Source organism: Vulpes vulpes, chromosome 1 (assembly GCF_048418805.1).
Source record: "Vulpes vulpes isolate BD-2025 chromosome 1, VulVul3, whole genome shotgun sequence".
Classification (NCBI taxonomy): Eukaryota; Metazoa; Chordata; class Mammalia; order Carnivora; family Canidae; genus Vulpes; species Vulpes vulpes.
The window spans coordinates 113729629-113757532 of NC_132780.1; the positions used below are offsets into that span (position 1 = coordinate 113729629).

Here is a 27904-nt window from a genome sequence, read left to right on the forward strand (position 1 = left end):
TAGTACTTTACATTATTTTGGGAATGGGAACAACCAAAATGTGGATATCTTTTAGCTTTTAGTCTAACAGAATATTCTTTTTCTGTCCTCTACCTGTTTGAGGATATCTTTCTAGTCTTGGGCTTATATTTAATATTATTTTATTCTTCCTGTATAGAGTTGTGATTTCCCTTCTCCAGAACCTGGACTCCAGACTTGCAACATTAGTCTAGTCCAAGATTCTTCACAAATTAACCTGTGAATTCATGATGTCTATGTAAGAGACAGCCTAATTGTAGTTCACATTTTCACATAACCTCTGAAAGGTAAACACAGCCTTGTTGAAGGTGGAGAAAATCATTTCCTGCCAACTTGCCTTGTGTGAGAGTTGGCAGGGATGGAAGGGGTACCAATTTCTTCTGAATTTGCAAATAAGCCTTTCTGTGGTCTGCCTTTTCTCCCAGAGAACATTTACCTGCTCCCTGAGGAATGTATTTCCCACAGCAAATCTCACGTGGTTTACTAAAGGAGGCTTTCCTCAAGGTGAAAAAAAAGGTAAGGAAGTCAGTCAATGGAAATGGATTTGGCAAAGAAAGAAAGAAAACAAAGAATAGAAACTGCCATTGCCCAAGTTGATCTTGGCATTGAAGAACAATTCTCATTCCAAGACAAACATCATCTTGCCTACCAGATGCCATTTTTGGATATCTCATCTAGCACCTCCAAGAGGACTAGCGTAGGTAGCATTTCCCAGAATTAAGAAATGCACGTGACTTCTTTTTATTTTGTAAGATTTATTTATTTTAGAGAGAGAGAGTACATGAGCAGGTTCGGGGCAAGGCAAAGGAAGAGGGGAAGTAGATTCCCCACTGGATCCCAGGACCCTGAGATCATGACCTGAGTCAGAACCAAGAGTTGGATGTTTAACCAACCGAGCCACCCAGGTGCCCCACACCTGACTTCTTTAACTCCTATATAAACACTAGTGCTTTATTCAACTATTAATAAAAGCAGATATTTTATATGAAGGCAAAAAAGTTTAATTCAACGTGTACTCATTAATAGTTTGATTTAGTTCACATAACTCAGCACCACTGCTTTAAACCCATAAAGAAATACTTTCTACTTTTTCTTGTAAGGCCCTAAGTGGAGTGGTCTGAGGAAGACTAGAAGTAAACATAAAAGACCGGACTTTATGACAAGGAACTCCACCAAGAGGCTTAAAAATTCTTGGAGTGCAAACATACACACTGAGACAAGTTCAGGTGAGAATGTACAAAGCCACGTTTTTCAGAGGTAGCAAACAGGCAGCATTGGCCAGAATGATCCCAGCCATTCTCTGTCCCGGACAACACCCCCTCTTCTTTCTCTTGAGTCATTTTTTTCCTCGAATCTCATTATGTTTTCAGCCCTAAGTCCCATAGCTCTTGCTATATTATTATTTTTAACTGATAAAATAAGAAGTCCATATTGATTAATGATTGTAGCGATCCACTTGATTCATTTTGAGACCATTACTGGTTTTGTTATTCACTTTGAAAACAATTCACCCATAATAAGGACTGGATGCCATCCTGAAAATGCCTCATAAAGGGTCTTTATAGATACGTTCTTCTGTAAGTAAGCCCTGGTCTGATGTATCAGTTATGTTCCCAACCATGAGGCCAGAGAGCGTGGTGAGAATGCTACCAGGATACAACTATTTACTTATTTCTTTGGCAAGTAACAACCTCAAGACTAGGATTTAGAACCTGTAGTGTAAAGAAGCTATGAAGAGTTCAGAAAGTTCTGGCCTACAGTGACAGATGGCTTTACATTAATTTCCTGCTGCCATGTATGCTATTTGGAGGTTGAGTTCACAATGGCAGTTAAACAGTTTCTACTTCTAAAGAAGACTTACAGGACCCAAAATGACAATGGTTATAAGTCTACAGCTTATTTCAGGAAAAAGATGTAATATAACAACACCATCAAAGTAAAGATATGCATCACATGTATAGATGTAGAGCAAAAGGGCCAGTGAAATCAGACATGGGTCCTTGGTAAAGGGGGGATGACCAGCATGGCACAGAACACCTCAGAAGTGGGGGGTCAAGATGAGATTGTTTTATATTTTCCTTATGTACATCTCTGCTATGTAACCAGACTCAACAGAAACTTCCCAGGTTCTAGCCCAGATCAGGTAGAAATCATCAATCTCACTGTTATGAATAAACAATGCTGGTGAGCTAGGGCAACTGGCCCCCAGCCCCCTCAGACCCATGGTCACAAATAAAGCAACATTATGAAACAGTACATTTTGTACCTTGACCATGGATCAATACCATGTAGGAGCGTGAGCAAAGCCATTTAAGTTAACTCCAGGCCTGTGGGAATAAACTGTACAGAAGCTGTGGTTTGACCATTTTAGACTCTCTGTTACCATAAACTGAACCCCCTCCCCCCAGCCATGCCCTGACATCATTTTATGGCTCATACAGAAAACATAGGTGATTGATCTTGTTTTTAATCTGTCTTGCAGAAATATACATTATTAATGAAAAGAGAAAAGACAAAAGTGGATTTTGGGAGCTGAAGTCTGTTTTGACAAGGGTGTTTGGTAATAAACCAGCCCAATCACAAAACCTGACCATCTGGTGTACGGCTCTGTCTCCAGCCCCTGGAAATAAAGTGTGGAATATCTCATCTGAAAAGATCACTTTTTCCTTGGGTGAGTTGTCTATTTCATAAGGTCAACAAGGGGTGACCACGACTGCCATAAGCTCAGAACACTTCTAATTAGAACAAATAGAATGCTCATTATTTCCATGGTATTTTAATCTCGGAAAACTCTTTACACAACTCAGAATTATTAAATTTCATACTATTAAAATTTTGATAAAATAATGGGACTCTGCTTAAAAAAATTTCTTCAAATAAAAAGTAGGTGATTCCTGTTTCTAAGAATTTCTAGTGAATATAGCATTTTTTTCAAATTTCATTAATAACTTTCTGTTAAAGTACTCTATAATAAAAATTAGCACTAATATATTGATGATCAAGAAAGATTCTTAAAATCCTAAAATTCCTTCTGAGTCACTAAAAACCCTCAATTATATACAACACTTACAATTTTAATACTTGGGAATGGATAAACCATGTATGAGATAGAAATTGCTTGAGGATAAGGACTATATCTTAATGACTTTAGTGCCCCTAGGTTGAAGCACAGAATTTGGCACTTTGAAGACTTTCACGATTTGAAAATCGATATGTAGGATCATTCTACTTATCACAATATTTGATTGACCAGAATATTCACGACTCTAAACCTGACCAAATAATGCAGATCTTACTACATAAAAGATATGAACAAATGTCTCAACAAATACAGCAACAACAGATTGCCTATAAAAAATAGAGGTCTGTAATGACAACTATCAAACATGCATATGTCACAGTAAAGTAATACTTAAACAGCTTTGGTAGCCATTATTCCAACTCTACAGAACCATTAACATCTTTTACCACCTTCTCATTTTCAGATACTGTAGTGTGTAATGTACTCATAAAACCCAGGATAGTTTATAAGGGAAAGTGACCCTTTGTTCCAAGGCCACTATCTGTATCTTGGGTCCTACCCAGCCCTTTCACAAATGCAGGCAGTTGGGTCGCGGGAGCCTTGGATGGGAAGGATCTATGGCTCAATGCAAATCCATCCCCACTGTTCAGAAGCAGGTGCCATCCTGAATCTGGGGCAGTGGCATCATGCCTATAATGCTGCCTCTGTATGTGTGTGTGTGTATATATATATATATATATATATATATATATATATATATATATTTACAAACACAAATTCATCTCCCTGTGAACTTTGAGTTAATCATTCAGAAGTGGTCATGGGTTTGCACTGAAACATCCATACTCAATTCTGTCTAATTCCCTCAAGAATAAGTGCACTTCCTTTCTAGAAGGATGAACACAGTTAGGGCTATGGTCTTGGAACAGGATAAAGGAACTGGTTCTCACAAAGATTTGCCAGTAACTTCGGCAGACTCTAAGGACATGAGCTAAAGACCAAATAACCTCAAATTCCTAAGGAAAACCTTATTCTCCTCACAGACAGAACCATGTTTGAAATTCCAATCTTTTCTGATGTTAAAACTGAGCTTTTCTTGGTTTCAAGATTTTATTTTTTGAGGGCAGTTTTAGATACAGCAACAGAGAAAAGTGTGGAGATTTCCTATATGCCCTCCCACACACATGCATATCCTCCTTTGTTATCAGCTACACTCACCAGAGTGATTCATTTGTTATGACTGATGAACCTACACTGACACATCATAATCATCCAAAGTCCATGATTTAACCTTAGGATTCACACTTGGTGTCCTACATTCTACAGGTTTGGACAAATGTATGGTAACATGTACCCATCAGTGGTTTAAAACAAGCCTAAATTTTCACTGCCCTAAAAATCCTCCATGCTCCACTTATCCATCCTTTACCCCCACCTCCAAACCCTGGCAACCACTGATTTTTTTACAATCTTCACAGTTTTGTCTTTTCAGAATGTCCTATTAGTTGGAATCATATAGTATGTAGCCTTCTCAGATTGGCTTCTTTCACTCTGTAATATGCCTTTATGCTTCCTAGATGTTGTCTTATGACTTGATGACCTATTTTTTTTTTAGTACTGAATAGTATTCCATTTTATGCATATACCAGTTTATATATCTGTTCACCTACTGAAAAACATTTTGGTTGCTTCCAAGTTTGGGCAATAATGAATAAAGTTACTGTGAACATCCATGTATCCATGTATGAGTTTTCAACTCCTTTGAATGAATTCAAAGGGGTAAAATTGCTGGACCGTAGGTAAGAGTATGTTTAGTTTTATAAAAAGCACTCAAAAGTGACCCTACCATTTTGCATCCCTGCCAGCAGTGAATGAGAATTCCTGTTGTTTCACATCCTCACCAGAATTTCATATTGTCAGTGTTACGGATTTTGGCCATTCTAATAGGTGTGTAGTGGTATCTCATTGTTGTCTGAGTTGGATTTCTCTGATAACATACTATGTGAAGCATCTTTTCATATGCTTATTTGCCATCAATATATCTTCTTAGTGAGGTGTCTATTTGACCCTATTGTTAATCAGGTTGGTTAGTGTCTTACTGTTGAATTTTAAGAGATCTTCGTATATTTCAAATAATAGTCCTTTACCAGTTGAGTCTTTTGCAAATATTTTCCTCCCAGTCTGTGACTTGTCTTTTCTTTCTCTTGAACTATGCTAAGTTTTAAGATCAGAAAATAATGAATAATTTTAGGATAATAAGGAAAAGCACTGATCCTGTTACCCAAAGCATACCATAACTCCAATTTTACAGGACAGCCCTTGATCTAGTATAATTTTAGGTTCTGAGCAGATGGTTATTTTTAAATTGTCAAATGAATTTTTGTCCTTTATGATCAAATATTAAAGATAATAAATCTTCAGGAGTTCGGTTTCCCAAAATTATAGCTTACATCTGGTCACATTCTAGCATGTATCTTTGGGAATGATTTAGAAGATGCAGCTGAGACTCTATAAAGCCATGTCATCACTGGATCATACTCCCTTACTTGTTGTATGTTCTTAAACACTTACTTCCAAACATGCTTTCTGCTTGTGGTCGTACTGCTGGGTGCCTTATGAACTCTGGGAAAACTTTTGATGCCTGTGCAAGAGTTATTGCTTTATCAAGCCATAACTGTTGACAGATATTGAGATGAAAATACAGAAGAAAAATCTAAAGTAAAGAAATTTTGAGAATATTGCAGAGAAAAAAGGAGATTTAGTGAGAGGAGAGGAGCTTTTGCTCCACTTTATTCCCAGAGAAGAATTAGAAGTCTACAAGCTGTTAGTCTTCAGAGATGCTCCCTTCCCCACCTACCTCACATCTCCCAGAAAGTTGAAAGGTTCAGTGATTCTTATTCTAGTAAACTCAGACAGGGAAAGGGGTCAGGATAGGGTGATCAGTGGCTCATCAGGCAGCTGTTTGAGTACCAGGACCTGCAGAGTCCTGTGATTCAACAATAAATACATATATTTTTTAAGTTCTTTCCAAAATATCCTATCTTGCTGCTACCAAACCCCAAGTCAGGCTGCCCATTGCTCAATAGGCCAATACTCAAAAGAGGAATTTTGATTGGAAAAATCTGTGAGATTTATTCAGGAGACTGACCACCTGGGCAGGAGGCAGATTTTTGTCCAAAAGCCAACTCCAAGGTCTCTGCCTGGCCCAAGGATTTTTCAAAGGATTCAGAGCAGTTAATTAATAAGGGACTGCAATGGTCTGTTACATTTCTTGATGATGTGTAGACTTGGTGGTCCCAGCTAGAGATGTTATCTCCATACTGGAGGGTTGTACAAAGGGGTCTGCTTCCTGTTTCAGGAGATATAAGAATACTCTATTCTTTCTAGGAGAGAATGCAAGATCTAAAGATACTCAAAGGAAAATCTATCATATGGCCTAAGGACATTTGCTAAAGTTTAAAGACTAGCCCAAGAGGCCAAGGTAGCCTTACTGCTAGCCTAGCTTATCAGAATATCTAAAATTGTAGTACTGAACGGTCAAATTTTTGGCATATACAAAGAGTTGTCTTGTTTTGAGGTGGAGGGGATTTTTTTTTAAAGCAAAAGTTGACTGCAAATACCCATTTGGGATAGAAGGAGAGTTAGGGATTGATAAGCCATGTGTGTTTAAGTGTGCATGTGTATTTTGGGATGTGGAGAAAGGATTAAAAAGAGATATCTCAATAACAGGGCAAGAGAACCACTGAATATTGAGCCAGAATATGCCAAGGTCTTCCTTTTTCATGATTTTTCTCATGCCCTGACAGATCCTAGGGATCCTAAGTCTCAGTTAAGAACTTTAATAATGCACAGCAGTCACCTAAGGATATTGTTTAAAAAAGCAGATTCTGATTCATTAAGTTGAGGTGGAGGGGCAGGGCCTGAGATTCTACATTTCTAACAAGCTCCTAAGAGGAACCATGGGCCACATTATGAGATGCAAAGACCTAGCAGGGCCTGGAGTTTGGTTCATTTCTAAGTAGACCAGCTAAGGGCTGATTGGAGTTCTGAGGAAGCCCTGGACCTGACCAGCTGCCCTGTGGGACAGACAGACACCTGGCCATTGCTGCCTATGAGCGTGGTCCTGAGCACCCTGCCTGGCCTACTGCAGAGAGGACACACTCAGGAACAGATGAAGTTGCTTTAGGCCAACAGTTTAATCCTATACAACACAATGGCAAACGCAATGGTCTGAAAACTGGCTGACACATGTTTCTGCTAAATTCTGCATTTGAGTTTTGGGAAAAAGTTTTTTATTTTCTTCTGTTAGGTTTTAGCCACTTCTTTCTACACCCCCTCAGTTTTGTTTTGACCAAGGCAGAGTTTCTACTTTACAGGACAGTCTGAAACCAGAAGCCCGCCCTCCCTTTTTTTTGCCACAGGTTTCATGTTGAGAGCTATGCATCACTTTTCTTACAGGGCAAACAGACAGTTCATCTTAAAATACAAATCTTGCAGTAGGAACTTCCTAATACGCTGTAAGGATGTGTGTGCCAAGAACCCCTCAGATTACAAAGCTATGTGGATGTTAAATACAGCAGAACAATAGCTTAAGATAGAAATATTCAATAAATGAAAAATAAAGATTTCCCATTGTGGAAGTCTAGGATTAAGCATAACCTATCGACATCTTCTTTTCCAGGAGTCAACAAACATTTTCTGTTTTTATCTACCAGGCAGTAAATATCTTATGCTTTGTGGATCATCTGGTCTCTACCATAATTACTCAGCTCTGTCACTGAGGACACAAAAACAGCCATAGACATTACAGAAACAAATGGACATGGCTTTATTCCAATAAAACTTTATTTACAAACGTAGGCAGTGGGTGGAATTTGACTTGTGGGCCATAGTTTTTCCATTCTCTGTTCCAATCAATCTACAGAGAAAAACACCTAGGCATTGTTTTTTCCAGGCCCGTGCTCATTAAGGTTACTACTTTGGAAGATGATCCTTATTATGCATCGGTGGTCAGATATGTACTTAAAGTCGGTCTTCTCTCTTTCAGTGGTTAGGAGGAACCCATACACATTCATTCATCCACTTGCATTTGCCAGAAACCAGAAATACAGTGAGGAGCAGCACTAATCATTTCTCTTGAGGGATATACTGGTGATGTAGAGTAAAAAGGCCTTTGCTAAGTTAAACACTGAGGACTAAGAGCACATCACAAAGAACCCCAGGATTCTTCATGTTTGAGAAGGTGCATACCAGGCAGTTTGCGGTGGGAAAGTATAAGGAAGCAGCATGCACAGAAAGCAAGAATCCATGGAAAGTTGGGTTGAAACATCACCTGTTGGATTGAGGGTATGATTTGAGATATAAAAGATGATAGGCCGCATCGGGAAATGAAGTGGGGAGTGAAATGGGGGGAAAATAATGATTGGATTTGAATGTCATGCTGAAGTGTTCAAACATGTTTCAGATGGTTTGGGTGGAAGAAGGTGGCCATTCCGCTAACCTATTTGTCTACTCTCCAGGTAACTTTCTCCCCACCCCACATCTACCTCCTCGGAGCTTAATACTTAATAGCAAGGGATCACTTATGTGATAACAAGTCAGAGTCAGCTGCAAGCATCACCTACAACGAACAGCAATAACATTACCAACACTGAAAATAAAATCTAGAAACATCTCGGTTACAAAACACAAATCCCTTCCAATGTGCTATGTGCTATCAGGTGACAGCTTATGTAATATATACTTTTCTCTCAAAATAAATTATAGAATAGAACCAATAGTATAATTTATAATTAAATGTCCAAATAATTGACACAGCTCATCAGATGTGTGACACTATACCCAATGTCACTGTATCTAGAAAAATCACAAAATTCCCTAGCCTCAAAATCATGTAACCATATTTAACCCAGACCTTCCTAAAGTCAGTAGATCCTCTGGCATTTGTAAATTATTTTATACTGCTAATAGGGCTATTTTCCAGTTTCATAATGGGAGCTTTAAGGAATTGACATAAATGTCTATTATGATAAAACAATATAGTCTAGCCCCTCCTTCATCCCTACCTGCTCCTGACACACAGAAAGAGAAAAGTTATAGCAAGATAAAAATGTTCTGACAAAAATAGGCGTTTTAGAAAAAGCAATAATCATACCATTCATCTTAGGCTCATTGATGTTACTTCCAGTTGGATAGTTACATCGTTTCTATCCTGCCAATATAATTTTGCAGGCTCAGAATTTGTAAATTGTATGATTACTTCTCAAATGCTGCGAAATATTAGCTGCTGTAATTGTTTCACCAGGGCTTGGTTAAATGTTATATTCTTTCAGGAAGCTTCCCCTGACCTTCCAATCTTGTCTGATGCCCCTTTTTTGCATCCCCCTGGTGCCCTACACGCAACACAATGCCTGGCTCCCTGCCTATTACCAAGGCATCTGGTCCTTAAAGACAGCCTGATATCTTCCACCACATATCGCATGACCTTGCATGTAACGGCCCTTCCATAATGATTTCCTAGGTGAATGGATAAAGTTGTGGGGGAAGTTAAGTCAACACATCATCTTTCTATTACAACATTTTGTTCATCATTATTGTCCATTTCATCCCTTCAGGCCCCGTGAAACCCTCAGGAGATCCTCCACTTGAAGGAGTCACATCTACCCTTGGCACCCAACCCTCTCCAGTCAACAGTGTATCTCCTACAAGTAAGAAAGTTTTCACAGGGTCTTACTTTCTTCTTTTTTTATTTTTTATTTTTTTATTTGAGTGTGGTTGACACACAATGTTACGTTAGTTTCAGGTGTACAACATACCGATTCAACTCCTCTCTGTGTTATGCTGTGCTCAGCACAATGGTAGCCAGTGTCTGTTGTCATACAACACTATTAAAATACCACTGTGTTCCCTATCCTGGGCCTTTCATCCTGTGACCTACCCCTTCCATCACTAGAAACCTGTATCTCCCACTCCTCTTCACCAATTTTGTCCATTCCCCACCCCCTTTCCTGTGGCAAACATCAATTTGTTGTCTGTATTTATAGATCTGATTTTGCTTGTTTGTTTGCTTATTTATCTGTGTTTGGTTTTAGAGTCCACATGTAAGTGAAATCATATGGTATTTGTCTTTCCCTGTCTGACTCATTTCATATAGCTTAATACCCTCAAGGTCCTTCCATGTTATTGCAAATAGCACAATCTCATCCTTTTTTAAAGATGCATAATATTACATCTTCCTTATCCATTCATCTATTGATAGACCCTTGAGTGGCTTCCATATCTGGTCTACTGTAAATAATGCTGCAGTAAACAGAGGGGTACATATATCTTTTTGAATTTACTTTTTATTTTTCTTAAGATTTTATTTATTTACTCATGAGACACAGAGAGAGGCAGAGTCATAGGCAGTGGGATAAGCAGTCTCCCTGTGAGGAGTCTGATGCAGGACTCGATCCCAGGATCTAGGGATCATGATCTGAGCCAAAGTCAGATGCTCAACCCCTCATTTTCTTTCAGTAAATCCCCAGTGGTAAAATTATTAGATCATATGGTATTTCAATTTTTATTTTTTTCTTCATACTATTTTTCCACAGTGGCTGCACCAATTTATATTTTATTAGTGCACAAAAGTTCCTTTGTCTCCACATCTTCTCCAGCATATGTTATTTTTTTGTTTTTGATTTTGCCATTCTGACAGGAGTAAAGTGATATCTCAGTGTGCTTTTGATTTGCATTTCCTTGTATGTCTTCTGTAGAAAAAAATATTTGCTCGGGCTTTCCACCTGTTGCTTTTTCTTAATTGGATTGTTTGGGTTTTTTGGTGTTGATTTGTATAAGTTTTTTATTTTGTTTTTTACATTTTTATTTTAATTCCATTTAGTTAACAGTGTTATATTAATTTCAGGTGCACAATATAATCATTCAACAATTCCGTCCATCACCTGGTGCTCATCATAAGTGCTTTCTGTAATCCCCATCACCTGTTTCACCCATTTCCTCGCCCACCTCCCCTCTGGTCACCATCAATTTGTTCTCTATAGTTAAGAGTGTTTCCTGATTTCTCTCTTTGTCTTTTTCCGTCTGCTCATTTGTTTTGTTTCTTAAATTACACATGAGTGAGATCATATGGTTTTTGTCTTTCTTTGACTTATTTCACTCAGCGTTATACTCTCTACTTCTGTCATATTGTTGCAAATGACAAGATTTCATTCTTTTTATGGCTGAATAATATTCCATTATAAATGTCACATCTTATTTATCCATTCATGTGGATTAATGGAAACTTTGGCTGCTTCCATAGTTTGGCTATTGTAAGTAATGCTGTCAACATGTATCCCTTTGAATTTGTAATTTTGTGGGTTTTTGGTAAATATTCAGGAGCACAATTATTGGATTATAGGGTGGTTCTATTTTTAATTTTTTGAGGAACCTGCATACTGTTTTCCACAGTGGACCTACCAGTTGCACTCCTACCAGCAGTGCATGAGTGTTTCTTTTTCTCCACATCCTTGCCAACACTTATTACTTGTGTTTTTTTTATTTTAACCATTCTGATAGGTGTAAGGTGATATTTCATTGTGGTTTTGACTTGTATTTCCCTAATGTTGAGTTATTATGAGCATCTTTTCATACATCTATTGGCCACCTAGATGTCTTCTTTGGAGAAATGTGTATTCATGTCTTCTGCCCATTTTTTAATTGGATTTTTGGTTTTGGGGTGTTGGATTTTATAAGTTCTTTAAATATTTTAGATATTAACCTCTTTCTGGATGTATCATTTGCATATATCTCCTCCCGTTTAGTAGGTTGACTTTTTGTTTTGTTGATGGTTTTCTTTGTTATGCAAAAGCTTTTTATTTTCATGTAGTTCAAATAGTTTATTTTTGCTTTGCTTCCCTTCTTTAGGAAACATATCTAGAAAAATATTGCTACCGCCTGTGTTCTCTTCTAGGATTTTTATGGTTTTAGGTCTTCAATTCATTTTGAGTTTATTTTTCTGTATGGTGTCTGAAAATGGTTCATTTTCATTCTTTCACATGTAGCTGTCCAGTTTTCCTGGCACTATTTGTTGATATGTGTCCCATTGTATATTCTTGCCTTTTTTGTCATAGACTAATCGACCATATAAACATGGGTTTATTTCTTAGCTTTCTATTCTGTTGCACTACCTATGTGTCTGTTTTCATGCCAGTATCATACTGTTTTGATTACTGTAGCTTTGCAATGCATTTTGAAATCTGGAATTGTGATATTTCCAGCTTAATTCTTAAGTTGTTTTGGTTATTTGGGCTATTTTGTGGTTGCATGCAAGTTTTAGTATTATTTGTTTTAGTTCTGTGAAAAATGGTGTTTGGAATTTTGATAGGGATTGCACTGAGACTGTAAATTGCATTGGACAGTATGGATATTTTAACAATATTAATTCTTCCAATCAATGAACATGGAATCCTTTCCATTTATTTGTGTCATCTTCATTTTGTTTCATCAGTGTTTTATAGTTTTCAGAATACAGGACTTTCACCTCTTTGGTTAAGTTTATTCTTAGGGTTGAGGGTTTTTTGGTGCAATTATAAACAGAATTATTTCTTAATTTTTCTTTCTGAGACTTCTTTATTAGTATATTGAAAAGCTATTGATTTCTGGGGATTAATTCTGTACCCTGCAGCTTTATTTAATTCATTTATTACCTCTAGTGGATTTTTGATGGAGTCTTCAGAATTTTCTCTATATATTGTAGCATGTCATGTTTAGCTAGTAACTGCACTATTTTATTTTCCATGAAGTATCCAACCCTTTAACCAAGCAGATTGATAAAGAAGATATTTCCAGAAGATTTGTATGATTCATATTCTTTTATTATCTATAACACTTAAGGCAAACATATTAAGTACTATTCTCATGGCTTTAAAGAGTTAACATAACTTCCAAAGCCCTTCACTTAAAGCCCTGGCAAAATTAGAGTCAATAAATATGCAGTGAGAAATTTAAATTCTGTATTTATTATTAAATAGGTTAATAAATTGACAGTCTTCCTCCACAACTGTGCTCTCAGTGGGGTGTTTAAGAAATTGGTTATAAATGGGCATCCTGTGGACCAGATGTAGTTAGATAGTTTTAAATTTAAATTTGTTCTGGTTCAAATTAATTTTGACAAAGTTGACTGGTGAGGTCTATGAATTCAGCCTCCCAGTGGCATTATTAATAATGGAAGCCAGGCTGGGTCAGTGTTACTATGGCAAAGGGATAGCAGTGACTTTCAGAAGGTCACATTGATGCAAACAAATAATAAATTCCCACATTTATGGCCTTTATGTTTAACAAAGAACCATGGTTACTTTCTTTAGTATAAAAAAATGTATATTATATGTAGAGGAGAACTATAGTTCTGATTTCTTATTTAATTAAAACTATCAATTTTAGCTCAAAATGAGAACCGAAAATGAAATAAAACAAAAGCAGTCAGGAGAAATGAACAATTCTTCCAGCCTGTAGCCTTTTGGCATGTAGCCTGCAGTCACTGTCACAGGTTGAAACCTCTCAGAAAATGAAGCTTGTGGCAGGGTGAGAAATGTCTGTAAATCACCTATCAGAAATTTTACAGCCATCTGATTTTTCTCTAGATCTTAATGTTTTGTGATTTTTATTGGAAGCCACTTTTTCTTCCACTTTGAGCTCATCATGATGCAGCAATAAACTCCAGTAGATTATATTATTCTTCATTAAACAAATATTAACAGTCAAAAATAATATCTTAAGTTTCTTTAGTATGCTACATATTATCCAGTTATCCAGCACTACCTAACCAATTACCCCCCGCATAAACAACTTTTAAAACATATATTGTCTTACATGATTTGGGGGTCAGAAAGCCAGGAGCAGCTGAGCTGGGTGGTATGTTTCAGGTCTTTTCATGAGGTTATAGTCAAGTGGGGTTGGCTAGGACTTTGGTTATCTGAAGGCTTGTCTGGGGCTGAAGGTTCTGCTTCCAAGTTTGAGCATGTTGTCAGGAGGCCCTAGTTCCTTTCCATATGGTTTCTCACATCATGGCAGCTGCCTTCCCTCAGACCAAGGAAATAAATAGGATAACCAAGAAAAAAGTTGCACTGCTGTTTTATTGCACAGCATTATTTTGCTTTATTGCACCTGTTAGAAGCGAGTCACTAAATCTAGCTCAGACTCAAGAGGAGGAGAATTAGGCTCCACTTCTTGAAGGGAAGATTATCAAAGAATTTGTAGACAAATTAAAACCACCATATCCTGTCATTTAGAAAATATTTGCACATAAAGTGCAATGCGGTTTGATCTTTATTATGAGAGGCAGAGCAAGCATTATCATCCCCATTTTCCAGATGAAGTCACTAAGATGTTGAGCTTAAATGATCACACAACTAGTAAGTGTCAAAGATTAGTATTCAAAACCACAGTCTTCTGACTCAAATCTAGTTCTTGCCACATTTGATATCAGGTTTTCTCCAACTGGTCTGAACACTTCGTGAGGACAGAGGACATATGCCTAGCACAGAGTAGACGCACAAAAGTACTAGTTGGAGAAAAGGATAAATAAAAGAATTAATGAGAAAACTGTTCCTTCACAATATAAGTGTCATTTACTAGATTTCTTTAAAAAGAGATGATCATTTGTTTCTGCCTTTAAAAAGTTGCAGTATACCTGGGAAGAGATGATATGTGCACATGAAAATGGCAATTCAAAATAGTAAGGTGAAAGGTGCTACATCTTATAGAATTAAAATCCTCAGGGAGAGGTACAGACTAGCAAATTTTGGACTTTGAATAAGGAGATGTCCCTATGGGTTCTTAGAGTCAGGAAATCTCACCAAAGAGAGGAAATAAGATGACTGACCCTTTAAGTATGTGCTGCATTTACTTGACTCAATTGAGAGCTTGAAGAAAACATTCTAAGCAAAGAGAACAAAGTGAGTAGTTGTGCCTTGGCAAGAATGTTTGTGAGAATTTGAGAAAATATTAGTAGATATGCTTGGGTCAAGGATTGTGTAGCAGAGAAGCAGGGGAAAAGATTAGAAAATGCAGAATAAAGAGAGCTTTAAGCCCCATCCTAAGAATTCTCAGTGTTATCCCTTAGGAAATGGGGCTAGCAGCCCAATAAAAATTTTTTTTAGAAATGAAGTTATATAATTCACTTACCAACTATTTATTAAGCACTTACCATGTACCAGGTATTCTTCTAGGTGCTGGAAATACAACAGCGACCAAAGGAGAAAACAACTATGCCCTCATGATGTCAACATTCTGTTAGTTGAGAGCAGAAATGAATTTCTTCCAGCTGAGTTTTCCATGGGGTTAGTTGACATACATTAAATGCATCCATCACACCAAATACAATTCCTTTTCTCTAAAGAAATTCAAGGAAAGGAAAAGGACATTTGTTATTTTTAGGGGTCTGCAATAGAAGATAGCTCTAGGGTTAGAGAATATGGTCAAATGAACATATTTGTTAAAAAGCAGGGGAAAATTGTTACTTGATCTACTATCATACTAAGGTGATATGGTTGAGAAATCTCTGGGGAGTCACAAGAGCTCCTTAAAATAAGATCCTACTACACTGAACCTCAGGACTATCTTAGATCAGTGGTTCTCACCAGGGAAATGTTGCCATCCTCCCTCCCAAGGTCATGTGGCAGTGTCTGGGGACATTTTTGGTTGGGGATGGGTGCTCCTAGCTAAAGCCAAGGTTGCTACGTATTATATAGCACAGAACAGGACAGCCTCCACAACAAAGAATTATCTGGTACAAAATGTTAATGGTGCCAAGCTTGAGAAAGCATTTTAGATCAAGACTCAGGTATAACAAGACTATCTGTTGCTCACTCTACCAATTGTGGACCTCTATCAAAATAGTAATAATCAATTATGTTTGAAACAATTTTCAGTCTAAAGTGTCAAAAAATGTTAAATTAATGGCTCTTTTAGGCTAAATAAAACTTAAGAGTAAACATTGAATTACAACTGAAAAATCCAAATTTTGCCTTGTAAATCTGGAGAGTAATTGTGAAATCACATGATGACTAGCTGCCTCATGTCTCAGAAGCTAAAAGCATTCACCCTTTGTGTTCTTTTAAGAAAGGAGGCAAGATGGAACATGTCATGGGAACCAACTTCAAAAGGGTATGGTTTCATTCCAAATTCTAAGATGGAATGCACTATATAATTCAGCCATAATTATTAAGCTACATGTCTTACTGCAAACATCCAAGTTTGTATTTTTTTTCTTTCTCAGCAAAAGGATATTTTTAAAATAAATGTAAGGTAATGGAAACAATATTCTTTGACTAGAGAAGGGGAACTTTATAATTCATAACAAACTGCAAGAGTTACTACCCAGGGAGCCCAGAGCAAGTCAGCCTCAACTGCTGGGTATTTTGAGGCTGACTCAAAATACTGCAGAATGCAGCCCTGTCCTAGGAAAAGACATGAGGCTGACAAGCTAAATAGGAAGATGAGGAAAGCTGGTGGGATGGAACAATCAGAAACAACTGACCAATATCAAGTGTGGCAACCCATAACTCAGGGGTTCCTGTTGCTCTGAGTAGCGCCCTATGTCTTCAAACCCTGGGTCTGAACTGGCTACAGGGTGTGTAACTGAAGAGAACAGGCCTCAGAAATGCCAATCCCAATGGTGTCAATCATCCAAGACATTCATTCATTCAACAAATATACATTGGATGCCTACAAAGTGCCAGGAACTTTAGAGGTGCTGGACCCAGTTGCACGGGGCTCACACTGTAGCATGACCTACTTGCCTACCTTCCCACTTCATTGTCCATGAGGCTACAGGCCTTTTGTCTCTGCCTCTGATTTTTATGTCCCTTGAACCTGATGGTGTTGGTTTTGATATTTAGCCTTCTCTAAAGCTTTAGCTCATCCTCACAGTCTAGATCTTTCTACTCCTGAACACTTCAAATAAAATATCTGGTCCAATGTGACTCTAGCCATTGGCTAACTCTCCAAGTAAGGACACTTGGTGCTCGATGGGTGGGGGTCAGACTTTGAGGAGTACAGACTGAAGGAACAGCTGCCCAGGGGATGCAATGAAACTACTGATTTATGAGAAAGCATGTAGAATGGCTGGGGGCTATACGGGAAGATATGCTGTTGGACAAGATTGTCAAATATAAATCATGGGGGAAGCAGATCAGAAGATCAGTCACAGGTTGGGATGTTGAGTTTTAAAGTAAGAGGGGGATCTAGAGAAAGCCTGCCTGTTGAAGTAGATGAGTGCTAGGTAACAGAGGAGGCCAGAACCAAGGAAGTCTGCACAGAGGTCTGGAAGGAAATATATAGACACAGATGGAAGAGAGATGAGAGACAGACCCTCAGGCAATCCTCCTGAGTAAAAAAATAAAATCAAATGAGTGTTGGGCATGAGAAGGTGAGCAGAGGGAGTGCTGCCAATGCTTGTGGGGAGGGCCACAGCTTGCTGCGGTGAATTGGAGCCCTGTAAAGGTGAGCTCCTGTTACAGGCTAAGGATTTGGTCTGGATTAGAATGCCTACAAAGAGCCACCGTGGCTTTGTGAGTACGTGGAAAACATGAGTGAAACAGAGGTGATGTGTATGATTAGCAGTAGCAGCAAGAACAGAGAGTAAGAAGACCAAATGATGCAGAATTCAAGTGATTTTAAGTGATCAGGGTCTGAACTAGAGGGGGCATATATAGAAATGGAGATGACTACCAACAGAAGCCCCGCCATTGTCTGCCTAAATAGGAGGGATAAAAGGTTTTTAGAAGAGTGTTGTATCAGGTTTTTTCCCTAGTAATTATCAAAATTTTTAACCAGCTCCCTTGATTAAATTATAGTATTAAGCAATAATATTAATTTGCTAGTATTTGAGTGCCTTTGATGTACCTGGCTCCATTTTAAGATGGTAAATATATTATCTCATTTAATTCCCCAACAACACAATGCTACAGGCACCATCATTATCCTCATTTTACAGAGGAAGATACCAAGGCACATAAAGGTTAAATCACTTAACCAAAGTCATGCAAAAAGTGCAAGATCCAAGATGGAACCCAGACCAGCTTCAGAGCTTGAGTCCTACTGCCTCTGACAGTCAAGATGAGTGCTCAAAAATGTCTTTAGACGCTGAATAAATCCAGTCCTGTGTCAAGCTGGTATAGCTGATATGAAAAAAGTCAACATGACAGTTGTGCCTATATTAATCTCTCTCTTCTCTGGATTAGTGTTTTCTGAGAACTGCAGCCTCCAGAAGTGGGGTTAACATTTCCTCAGTCAGAAATAAACTGGAAAAAAAAGGCCTCCTCCATTTGTCACCCTTGCCTTCTCAACATTATTATAATCTCACTGCCCAGGGATATGTACAGAATCCATACAAAACTCCAGTGCTCTCCCTTTAATTCCAGTCATTGCATCTTCCCAACCACTTTTCACCTGGGGCACATGTTGCAGGTTGTTAAAAAATTTCTCATTGTTTTCCAGACCTGTCACCCATAGGTCAAGGGTAGCTTTCTTGATGACTGGTTTACTTTGAGCATTTGTTTATCCAATCTTCCCTCTTTGGAGTAAGGTATCTCTGGAAAGAAACCTATTGGATGGCCTCTTCTTCCATTCATTTCATAAATTACTGAGTATAAACAGACTGCAAGACTTGTGATGAGCTCTGTCCTGCTTACTGTCATTTCCCCCAGCGGTTCCCGAAAACCCTTTCAAGACCAGTAATCCAGCAATACACATTGCCTTAGCCATTCAGTAAGCACATGTTCCTCAAACAGTCTGCCTCCCCTGAGCAAACAGCCTTGTGCAGAGATCAAGATATCACACCATATATTTCCTACATGCTGGTGTGAAGGTCAATATCCACCTAATCCTGACAGCAGGGGTTGATGAAGCTGGCACAGATGTGTTTAGATGTAGTTGAAGGCCCATATTCTTTTAAGTGCAGGGCTCCAGTCAATGTCATTGTGGGTTTAAAGGCTCTTTGTGCTGCAAGTGAATTGATGGAGTACAATGTACACATGTGCCAAGGAAGCTAGGTCACTATGTAGATAGACACTATGTCAATAGGTGGAAGGTCAAGTAAAAATAATACTGTTTGAAAGAATAAATTTAATCTGCGGGTTCAGTTTTACATAGAAATAAGGCAAAGTCTTGGACAATTGAGCTTGACAAACCAGATCATTCTGACAGCTGCAGCCTGAACTTACAAAATAACTTTATGTTTAGTTGAATAAATAAGCTGAACTAGGTACATTAGCAAAAAAAGAATTTTCTTTTCCCCATTATTCCCTGTCCAAATGAGCTATCCTGAATAAATCCTCCTTAGACTCTGAAGGCTTTTTTGGTGATTTTCCTATATTAAATGTTGTCTGGTCCTTTACAGATTCAAGAACGGCCTTATGTCAATAATTAAAAAGGCTTGTCAAATGTAATATCAAAACTTGCAAAAATTAATTTGATCCAGAACTTCCCCCCCGCCCCCCGCCTTCTCCTGCCCACCACGTGTGGGTGTACTTCAGCTGCAGAAGCCTGGGATGTGAGATTATGTGTTTTATGTCTGGGGGTGGAGGGTAGTGAGTGGAAGAAATGTCTGTGATGTCCTGGCTCAATCCTCTCCTCCACTCCTAGTTGTTGGTTTGGACCTTTCTTTAGGAGTCATATCATGTGGAAAAGAGGAGAGAGGTAGATAATAAAAGACTTTCCTTGTCAGGCTGACTATAACCTGACCTAAGTGCCCTCTAGATGGGGAGAATAAAAAATGTGCCATCTTGACCTCATGAGGCACTTTGGCAGATTTCTCAGAAATCTGTAACTGGCCTGTCACCCTTGATGCAGGCCATGTCTCTCCTCCAATCTTTATCTTGCTACAGCCCCTGAGCTTCTGGTGGTCTGTCCCCTTAGGAGCTTTTTGCTCCTCTACATGTTCTTCCTGGGTGAGATTTCTCTTCATGGCATCCTGTTTTGTCCTGGAAAACATGCACCTTGGCCTCCTACTTGGGGGAAGACTCTTCTCCAATATGGCCAAATCTCTCTCCTCTGTGCCCATTCAACACTACTAGTTAAGCATAGGCTCCCAGTGTAGTCTCCTCAGCTTGAGTCAGGCACTGGTCCTCTTCATCCTAGACTCCAGGATACATAGGCCAACAGCTCTGAGTGGCTCTCTTGAAACCACACTATATTTGGACTAAGGTAAGGAGGCAGATTCTCCTTTTACCCCCCAAGTTTCCCCCCATTAGAGGAGACCTGACTCATAGCACCCTGATGACTCTTTTTAAGAAAATCCTCACCTGGGGCACCTCTGCCCTTACATAGTCTTGAGGTTGATGATGGACCAGGGTTAATGGAACCCACTCGACATGCCCTTCAGAGGTGGTCTAGAAGTCTACTTTAGAAGTAAGGATGACTTGCCCTATATCTTTCTTAGCCTTTGGAACTTCATCTAAAATGAAGGTATAAAGAGCTCCATTTGTAAATTCTGTTACATAGTATCCATTAAAAATCAACTATTTAAAGAATTTCGGTGAGACCAACAATGATCTATCCAAAGAGGAAATCAAGAAAACAATCCCATTTATAATAGCATCAAAAAGACTAAAATACTTAAGAATAAATATAAGTGAGGAGGTGAAAGACTTGTACACTGAAAACCAAAAACATTGGGGAAAGAATTTGAAGGAGACACAAACAAATGGAAAGACATCTGATGTTAATGGATTGGGAGAATTAATACTGTTAAATTGCCCATGCTACTCAAAGTGATATACAGATTTAGTGCAGTCCCTATCAAAATTCCAATGGCATTGTTCACAGAAATAGAAAAACAATCCTAAAATTTATATTCACAAAAGATACCACAGAGCCAAAGCAATCTTGAGAGAGAACAGAGTTGGAGGCGTCACACTTCCTGACTTCTCACTATACTACAAAGCTGCAGTAATCAAAACGGTATCGTACTGGCATACATACAGGCGCATAGACCAACAGAACAGAATAGAGAGCCCCGAAACAAATTCAACCATATATGGTCAACTAGTTTTTAACAGGGTGGGGGGAGGCAAGAATACACAAAGGAAAAGGATAGACTCCTCAATAAATGGTGTTTGGAAAACTAGATATCTATATCCAGAAGAATGAAATTATCTTACAGCATACACGAAGATCTCCTCAAAATAGAGAAAAACTTAAGCATAATACCTGAAACTATAGAAATCCTAGAAGAACACACAGGGGAGCTCCTTGACATTGTCCTTGGCATTGAGTTTTTAGATAGGACACCAAAGCTTAAGCAACAAAAACAAAAACAAACAGGTATACCACGTCAAACTAAAAAACTTCTGCACAGCAAAGGAAACAAACAACAAAATGTAAAGACAAGCTATACGTTGGGAGAAAATATTTTTAAGCCATGTATCTGATAAGAGGTTAATATCCAAAATATGTAAGGAACTCATTCACCTCAATAGCAAAACAAGAAACAACTCTAAAAATGGGCAGAGGACCTGCATAGACATTTTTCCAAAGGAGACATGCAAATAGCCATCAAGTACTTGAAAAGATCCTCAGCATCACTAATCCATAGGGAATGCAAATCATAACCACAATGAGATATCACCTCCCACCTGGTAGGGTGGCAGTTACCAAAATAAATAAATAAATAAATAAATAAATAAATAAATAAATAAATAAAAGATAACAGTGTTGGAGAGGATATAGAGAAAGGACTCTTTTCACTCTTGGTGATGCAGCCATTATGCAAAACAATAAGAAAAACATTATGGAAAACAGTTTTTGAGGTTCATCAAAAAAGTAAAAATAGAACTACTATATGATCCGATAATCTCTATTCTGGGTATTTACAAAAAGAAGAGAAAATCAGTCACCTCTAAAAGAATGGGAAACATCCTAAGCTTACGTTGACAGATGCAGGGATGAAGAAATTGCGCGTGCGTGTGCCTCTGCGTGCATGTGTGTATAATTCAGCCATAAAAAAAAAGAAGATTCTCCCATTTGCAACAATATGATGTACCTAGACAACATTATACTAAGTGAAATAAACCAAACACAGAAAAAGAAACCTGCATATCTCAGTTACAAGTAGAATTTGAAAGAGTGAAATACATGCAAGCAAAGAGTAGGACGGTAGTTAACTAGGGTGGGGAACTGGGAAAATGAGGAGATGTAGGTCGAAGGGTATAAAGTTGAAGTTAAATAGGATTGCTAAATCTGAAGATTTAATTTACAGCATGATGATTATAATAATACCGTATTGAATATTGGAAATTTGCTAAGAGTAGATTTCAAGTGCAATCATTCTACAAAAAAAATTAATGGTAACTATTTCAGGAAGGATATGTTAATTAGCTGACTGTACTAATCATTTCACCATGTATGTGTATATCAAATCATGTTGTACACCTTAAATATAGACATTTTTTATTTAAAAAATAAAAGCCTGAGGCAAGGGAAATAAATGCAAAGATAAACTATTGAGACTAAATCAAAATAAAAAGCTAATGCACAGCAAAGGAAATAGTCAACAAAACTAAAAGGCAACTACTGAATGAGAGAAGATATTTGCAAATGGTATACCTGACAAATAGTTAATATCCAAAATTCATAAAGAACTGATACAAATAAGTACCAGAAAAGCAAATGATCCAATTATAAAATGGGCAGAAGACATGAACAGACATTTCTTCAAAGAAGACATAGAGGGCCAGTGGACATGTAAAAAGAAGCTCAACATCACTCATCATGAGGGAAATATTTTTAAGATTTTATTTATTTATTCATGAGAGAGAGAGAGGCAGAGACACAAGCAGAGGGAGAAGCAGGCTCCCCGCGGGGAGCCCGATGCCATACTAGATCCCAGGACCCCAGGATCATGACCTGAGCTGAAGGCAGACATTTAACTGCTGAACCACCAGGCATCCCTCATGAGGAGAATTTAAATCAAAACTACAATGAGATATCACCTCCTACTGTTGGAATGGCTAAAATAAAAAACACAAGAAACAAGTGTTCGTGAGGATGGATGTAGAGAAAAGGAACCCTTTTGCATTGTTGGTGGGAATACAAAATAATGCAGCCATTGTGGAAAACGGTATGGAAATTCCCCCCAAAATTAAAAATAAAACTACCCCAGAATCCAGGAATCACATTGTAGGATATTTATCAAAAATACAGAAACACTAATTCAAAAGGATACATGCATCCCTGTGTTTATTGGAGCATTATTTACAATAGCCAAAATATGGAAGCAGCCACTATATGTATATTACATATATATATTATATAATGGAATATTTTTCAGCCATAATAAAAGAAGGTAATCTTGCCATTTGCAACAACATGGATAGAGCTAGAGAGTGTAATGCTGAGCAAAACGAGTCAGTCAGAGAAAGACAAATACCATATGATCTCACTCATATGTGGAATTTAAGAACAAAACATATAAGCAAAGGAAACAACAAAGATGCAAAACATGAAAAAGACTCTTAGTGGATAAAGAAGATATATATAGAGAGAGGATACATATAATGGACTACTACTCAGCCATCAAAAAATGAAATCTTGCCATTTGCAATGATGTGGATGGAGCTAGAGGGTATTATGCTAAGCGAAATAAGTCAATCAGAGAAAGACAATCAGTATATGATCTCACTTGTATGTGAAATTTAAGAAACAAAACAAAGGATCAAAGGGGAAGAGAGGAAAAAAATAAAACAAGATGAAATTAGAGATGGAGACAAACCATAAGAGACTCTTAATCATAGGAAACAAATTGAGGGTTGCTGGAGGGGGTAGGGGTGGGGGAATGGAGTAACTGGGTGATGAACATTAAGGAGGGCATGTGATGTAATGAGCACTGGGTATTATATAAGACTGATGAATCACTGAATTCTACCTCTGAAACTAATAATACAGTACATGTTAATTAAATTGAATTAGAATAAAATTTTAAAAATTAAAAAAAATAAAAGGAACAGACTCAACTATAGAGAACAACGTGGTGATTACCAGAGGGGAGGTGGATAGGAGTGATCGGTGAAATAGATGATGGGAACTAAAGCGTATACTTACCAGAGTAAAAAATAAAATAATATGGAATGATAAAAAATTAAAATAAATTACTAAATAAAATAATTTTGTGAAAATGAGCAAGCATCATAAGGCGATGGCTTATCCGCTGAGATGATCCACAGAAAGCTGTTGTTCTTGGCATAAGTGTGATGGGCTGGGAAATAACAAAGAAAGTTCTAAAAGCATGGTTGAAGGTGAGGATGCTTGAAGAAAATGGGAGAAAACAAGAGAAAGAACAAAGGGAAGAACAGGAGTATGGGTACCTTCCTCAATGAATTATTAAGAGCAACAGAAAGAACTAGGCATACAAAGCACCTAATATAGTACCTGGTTCATAAGTGTCAAAATGTCACACTGTATTATTTGTCCCCTTAAATCCCTTTGGAACATAGTAGAAACTTAAGGTAGGAAACAGAGTGGTTGATTAATTAACCAGCCCATCTTCATCTAAGTTGTGTGTGTGTGTGTGTTTTACTAAAAACAAATTATCTAGCCCTAGAATTTTATGTCTACTTCTACTTGAGATGGATAGTGATGTAAATAAAATGCTACCAGGATCATAGTCACGTGAGTGGAGGAAGAGCCAGGGTGGTGAGGAAGGGCAAATATCTACAGAGTTAGCCTGAAAGTTCTCATCTTATATCCAATTTCTTGTATTTCTACTACTCTCCTCTGCTCTTCTTTCACTTTGCTTCATCCAAATCAGCCTCCTCACCGTTCCCAGCATGCCAGCGGTGCTTCTACCTCAGGGCCTTTCTACTTTTTCCCCTCTGCATGGAAAATTCTCTCCCACCAAATCCACATGGCTCATACTCTCATTTCCCAATCTTTGTTCAAATGTCACCTCTTCCATGGGGCTTTCCATGACCATCTAACTTAAAACTACAGCCTCCTCTGTCTCAGTTCCTATCCCCTTTCTCTGTTTTATTTTTATTTATTTCATTTGTTAACATCCTGTATGATACACTAGTTTGGCTTCTCCCCACAAGAAAGCGAATCCCATAAGGGCATTTTTTTTTTTTTTTTGGTCTGATATGTCTACTGATGTATCTCTATCCCCTAGAACAGTGATAACCCATGGTTGTCTGTGAGGATTGATAACTCAGTAAATATCCTGGGGATTAAGGATATTTTTTCAGGTACAAAGGAATTGATTAACAAAGGAAGGGCTTCAGAGAGAGCAGAGGAAGGCTCCCTGAAGAAAACAGTTCCTGGCCAGGGCTTGAAGACTGGGCAGTCTTATGATGGGAGGCTGAGAGGGGATGATGGGAGAGAGGCAGAGGCTCTCAGTGATTCTGGGTGGTTGTGTGCTGAGGACCATGACTGAATTCAGAGCTGCACTCGGCTTCTGTAGCAAGGCTAACTGTGATTTATAACGATACCAGAGGGGGATGAATACAGTCTGTGGTGTCAGACGGGCTTGAGTTCAATTCCTATCTCTGCTGCCTACTAGATATGTAACTTGGGCAAGTCATTTTACGTCTCTGATACTGTTTCCTTATCTTAAAAACCAGGAGTGAGTATTATCTAGTTCATATGGTTATTATGAGTATCAAATGTGAAAATGCGTAAAGAATAACTATAAGGCTAAGACCCACACTGGCCAGTCAGAGGAGGCATGCCATGATCAAAAGAAGAGTCTGGCAAACAAAACTAATCTCAAAATAAGTCAAGACCTTTACATGTATTTTCTAATTCCTTAAAGAAGGAAACAATGACCAAATCAGTATTTCTTTTTTTTTTTTTTTTAATGACCGTTTTATCCTTTATCCTCCGCTTACCTCACCTCAAGACTGCTCACCTGCCTCTTTTATTTGGTACACAGTAAGTCCATAGTAAATGATCTTTAAAATTTGTTTGGAAAATATCTCAATATTTCTCCCAAATTAACCATCCCGGACCCATTCCCCCTCTCCCATGAGACCTCCAGCATTGCCCTCTGTTTCCCTTCTCTGGCAGTGAGAGGGACAGTCATTGGGAAGATGGCAAGAGTCCAGGTGAAGAGATTCCATTCTGCTTCATAATGTCATGAGGAGCCAACCAGAATTAGCTCTTATGGAACATGTTTCTATCTCCTCTGCTTAACTCGGGACTGACTGACGAGAGCTGTCTTCTGTTTTAATTGAATTTCTAGTGATAATATAAAGGGGGTCATCTTTAATTTTAGTGAAAAAGAAATTTTCAGTTGAACTAGAAATGGGCTAGGAAAGTTTTGAAACTTCTCATCTAACCTCTTGGCAGTTTTCAAATTAATATAAGCAAGACATTTTGTATGAAGTTGTGTTTTCTACTCACCCCTTTCTTCTTTCCTGGAAACATAGGTCATTATTACCTATCTCTGGATACCTGCAAGGTTTAATAACAATGAGCATTCAAACTGAAGAACAAATAAACAACCGACAGACAAAGCAAGCAACTCTGTGTCAGTGGGTTTGGTATATTACTCTCCTACACAGCATGTCATCATACAGAGCCAACTATTGAGTGCTGAAGAGGCTTTGCTGTTTTGTAAGTGTAAATATAACCCTTGAAACAGAAAGCACAAAAACAAGCTGTCATATTCACATGCTGAAATATGATCAATATAAATTTCAAAGACTTGGCTAAGAGGCATATGATTCTTATAAAATGCTCTATATCAAAAGATAGCCAATCATGTCCTCTTACAGTTAATGGATCTCCAAGTCAACATCTAGGAAGACCCTTCTTTTAAAAACAAAAATAACCACACAAAAAGCCCTGAGAAACAAGCAGTGTTGCTGCCACTAGTGTCCTACAGCTGCATCACTGGCCTCTGCTGCTGAGGCCATGGGTGTGCATTATGGCAAGTAATGCCTTTCAATCTCATCCTCAATTCAATTCAACACATGGAACAGACCCTCGTTGAGGGCTTACAAAGGCCCAACCCTGAATAGACACGTACCACACACTGCTGGTACTAACAGTGCATGAGACCACCCATTGGGCCTTTGTACTGTCTGTATCCTCTGCTTGGAGGCTTGGAGGCTTCCATCAACCCTCCCCTGCCTCCACACCCTCACTACATCCTTCAGGGAAACCTCCCTGGGACTCTGAATAAGCCATTCCCCCTTTCATGTGTTCTCAGATTTGGAGTGGTTTCTGTATTCTCTGGTTGGTGTCTGTATCCTCCATGGATTTCAGTTCCAAGGGAGTTGATGATGATGCCCCCAGTGCCAAGCACAGTGCCTGGGAGATAGAGGCTTGCAAATCCTGGGTCAATAAATGAAAGGACACGGGAAGGCAGTAGCAAGAGATAACAAGGTGGAGATTGTTAGAGGTCAGGTTGCATAATGCCAAGGAATCTTAACCTTGAAGTATACTGTAAAGCCAAGAGGAGTGAGTGGGTTTTAAAATACCGAAAGAACTAGATAGTTTTCTAAATGGCTTTAACACGACTTGCACATGAGGAACAAGGTCTCAGAATAAAGAGATCATTCTTCCAATAATCTATGCAACCTGGTACAGACCCTCAGGCCAAGACCCAAACAACATTCAGCTGGAGACGATTAAGACTGAAATGAGCTTGGGCTCCCTGGGGTTATTGATGAGGTGTCATTGATCTTTTTGTTCCCAGACGCTTACTGGCACACACTCAGCCCTCAATAAACTCCACAGGCCTATGAGAGGAAGCGTAGAGCAGCACTGATACCTATGCCAAGCAGGAGACACACTAACACGAAGATCAAGGCCATACCGTGAGCCTGGGGCAGTCAGTGTCCCTCCTCCAACGTGATCCAAGAACAACATGTTAAATGGAATCAATGA

At 38.4% G+C, this 27904-nt stretch overlaps 1 protein-coding gene and 1 long non-coding RNA gene across 6 annotated transcripts in view; one reads left to right on the forward strand and one right to left on the reverse strand.

The window, feature by feature from the left end:
• The window catches only part of CD96 (CD96 molecule), a 92159-nt gene that overhangs the window by 41032 nt on the left and 23223 nt on the right, over positions 1–27904 (forward strand). For 4 of the 5 annotated variants that reach the window (XM_072722624.1, XM_072722642.1, XM_025990027.2 and 1 more), the window contains exons 6-8: positions 444–534; positions 2501–2689; positions 9655–9747. In XM_072722624.1, coding sequence (XP_072578725.1) covers positions 444–534; positions 2501–2689; positions 9655–9747 — 373 coding nt within the window. Of the gene's footprint in view, positions 1–443; positions 535–1118; positions 1245–2500; positions 2690–9654; positions 9748–27904 lie in introns of all 5 variants that reach the window. The other variant, XM_072722615.1, reaches the window with a different exon arrangement.
• The window catches only part of LOC112913420 (uncharacterized), a 56313-nt gene continuing 39285 nt past the window's right edge, over positions 10877–27904 (reverse strand). The window contains exon 3 of the long non-coding RNA XR_011994628.1: positions 10877–15410. This is a non-coding gene — a long non-coding RNA (uncharacterized lncRNA). The remainder of the gene's footprint in view (positions 15411–27904) is intronic.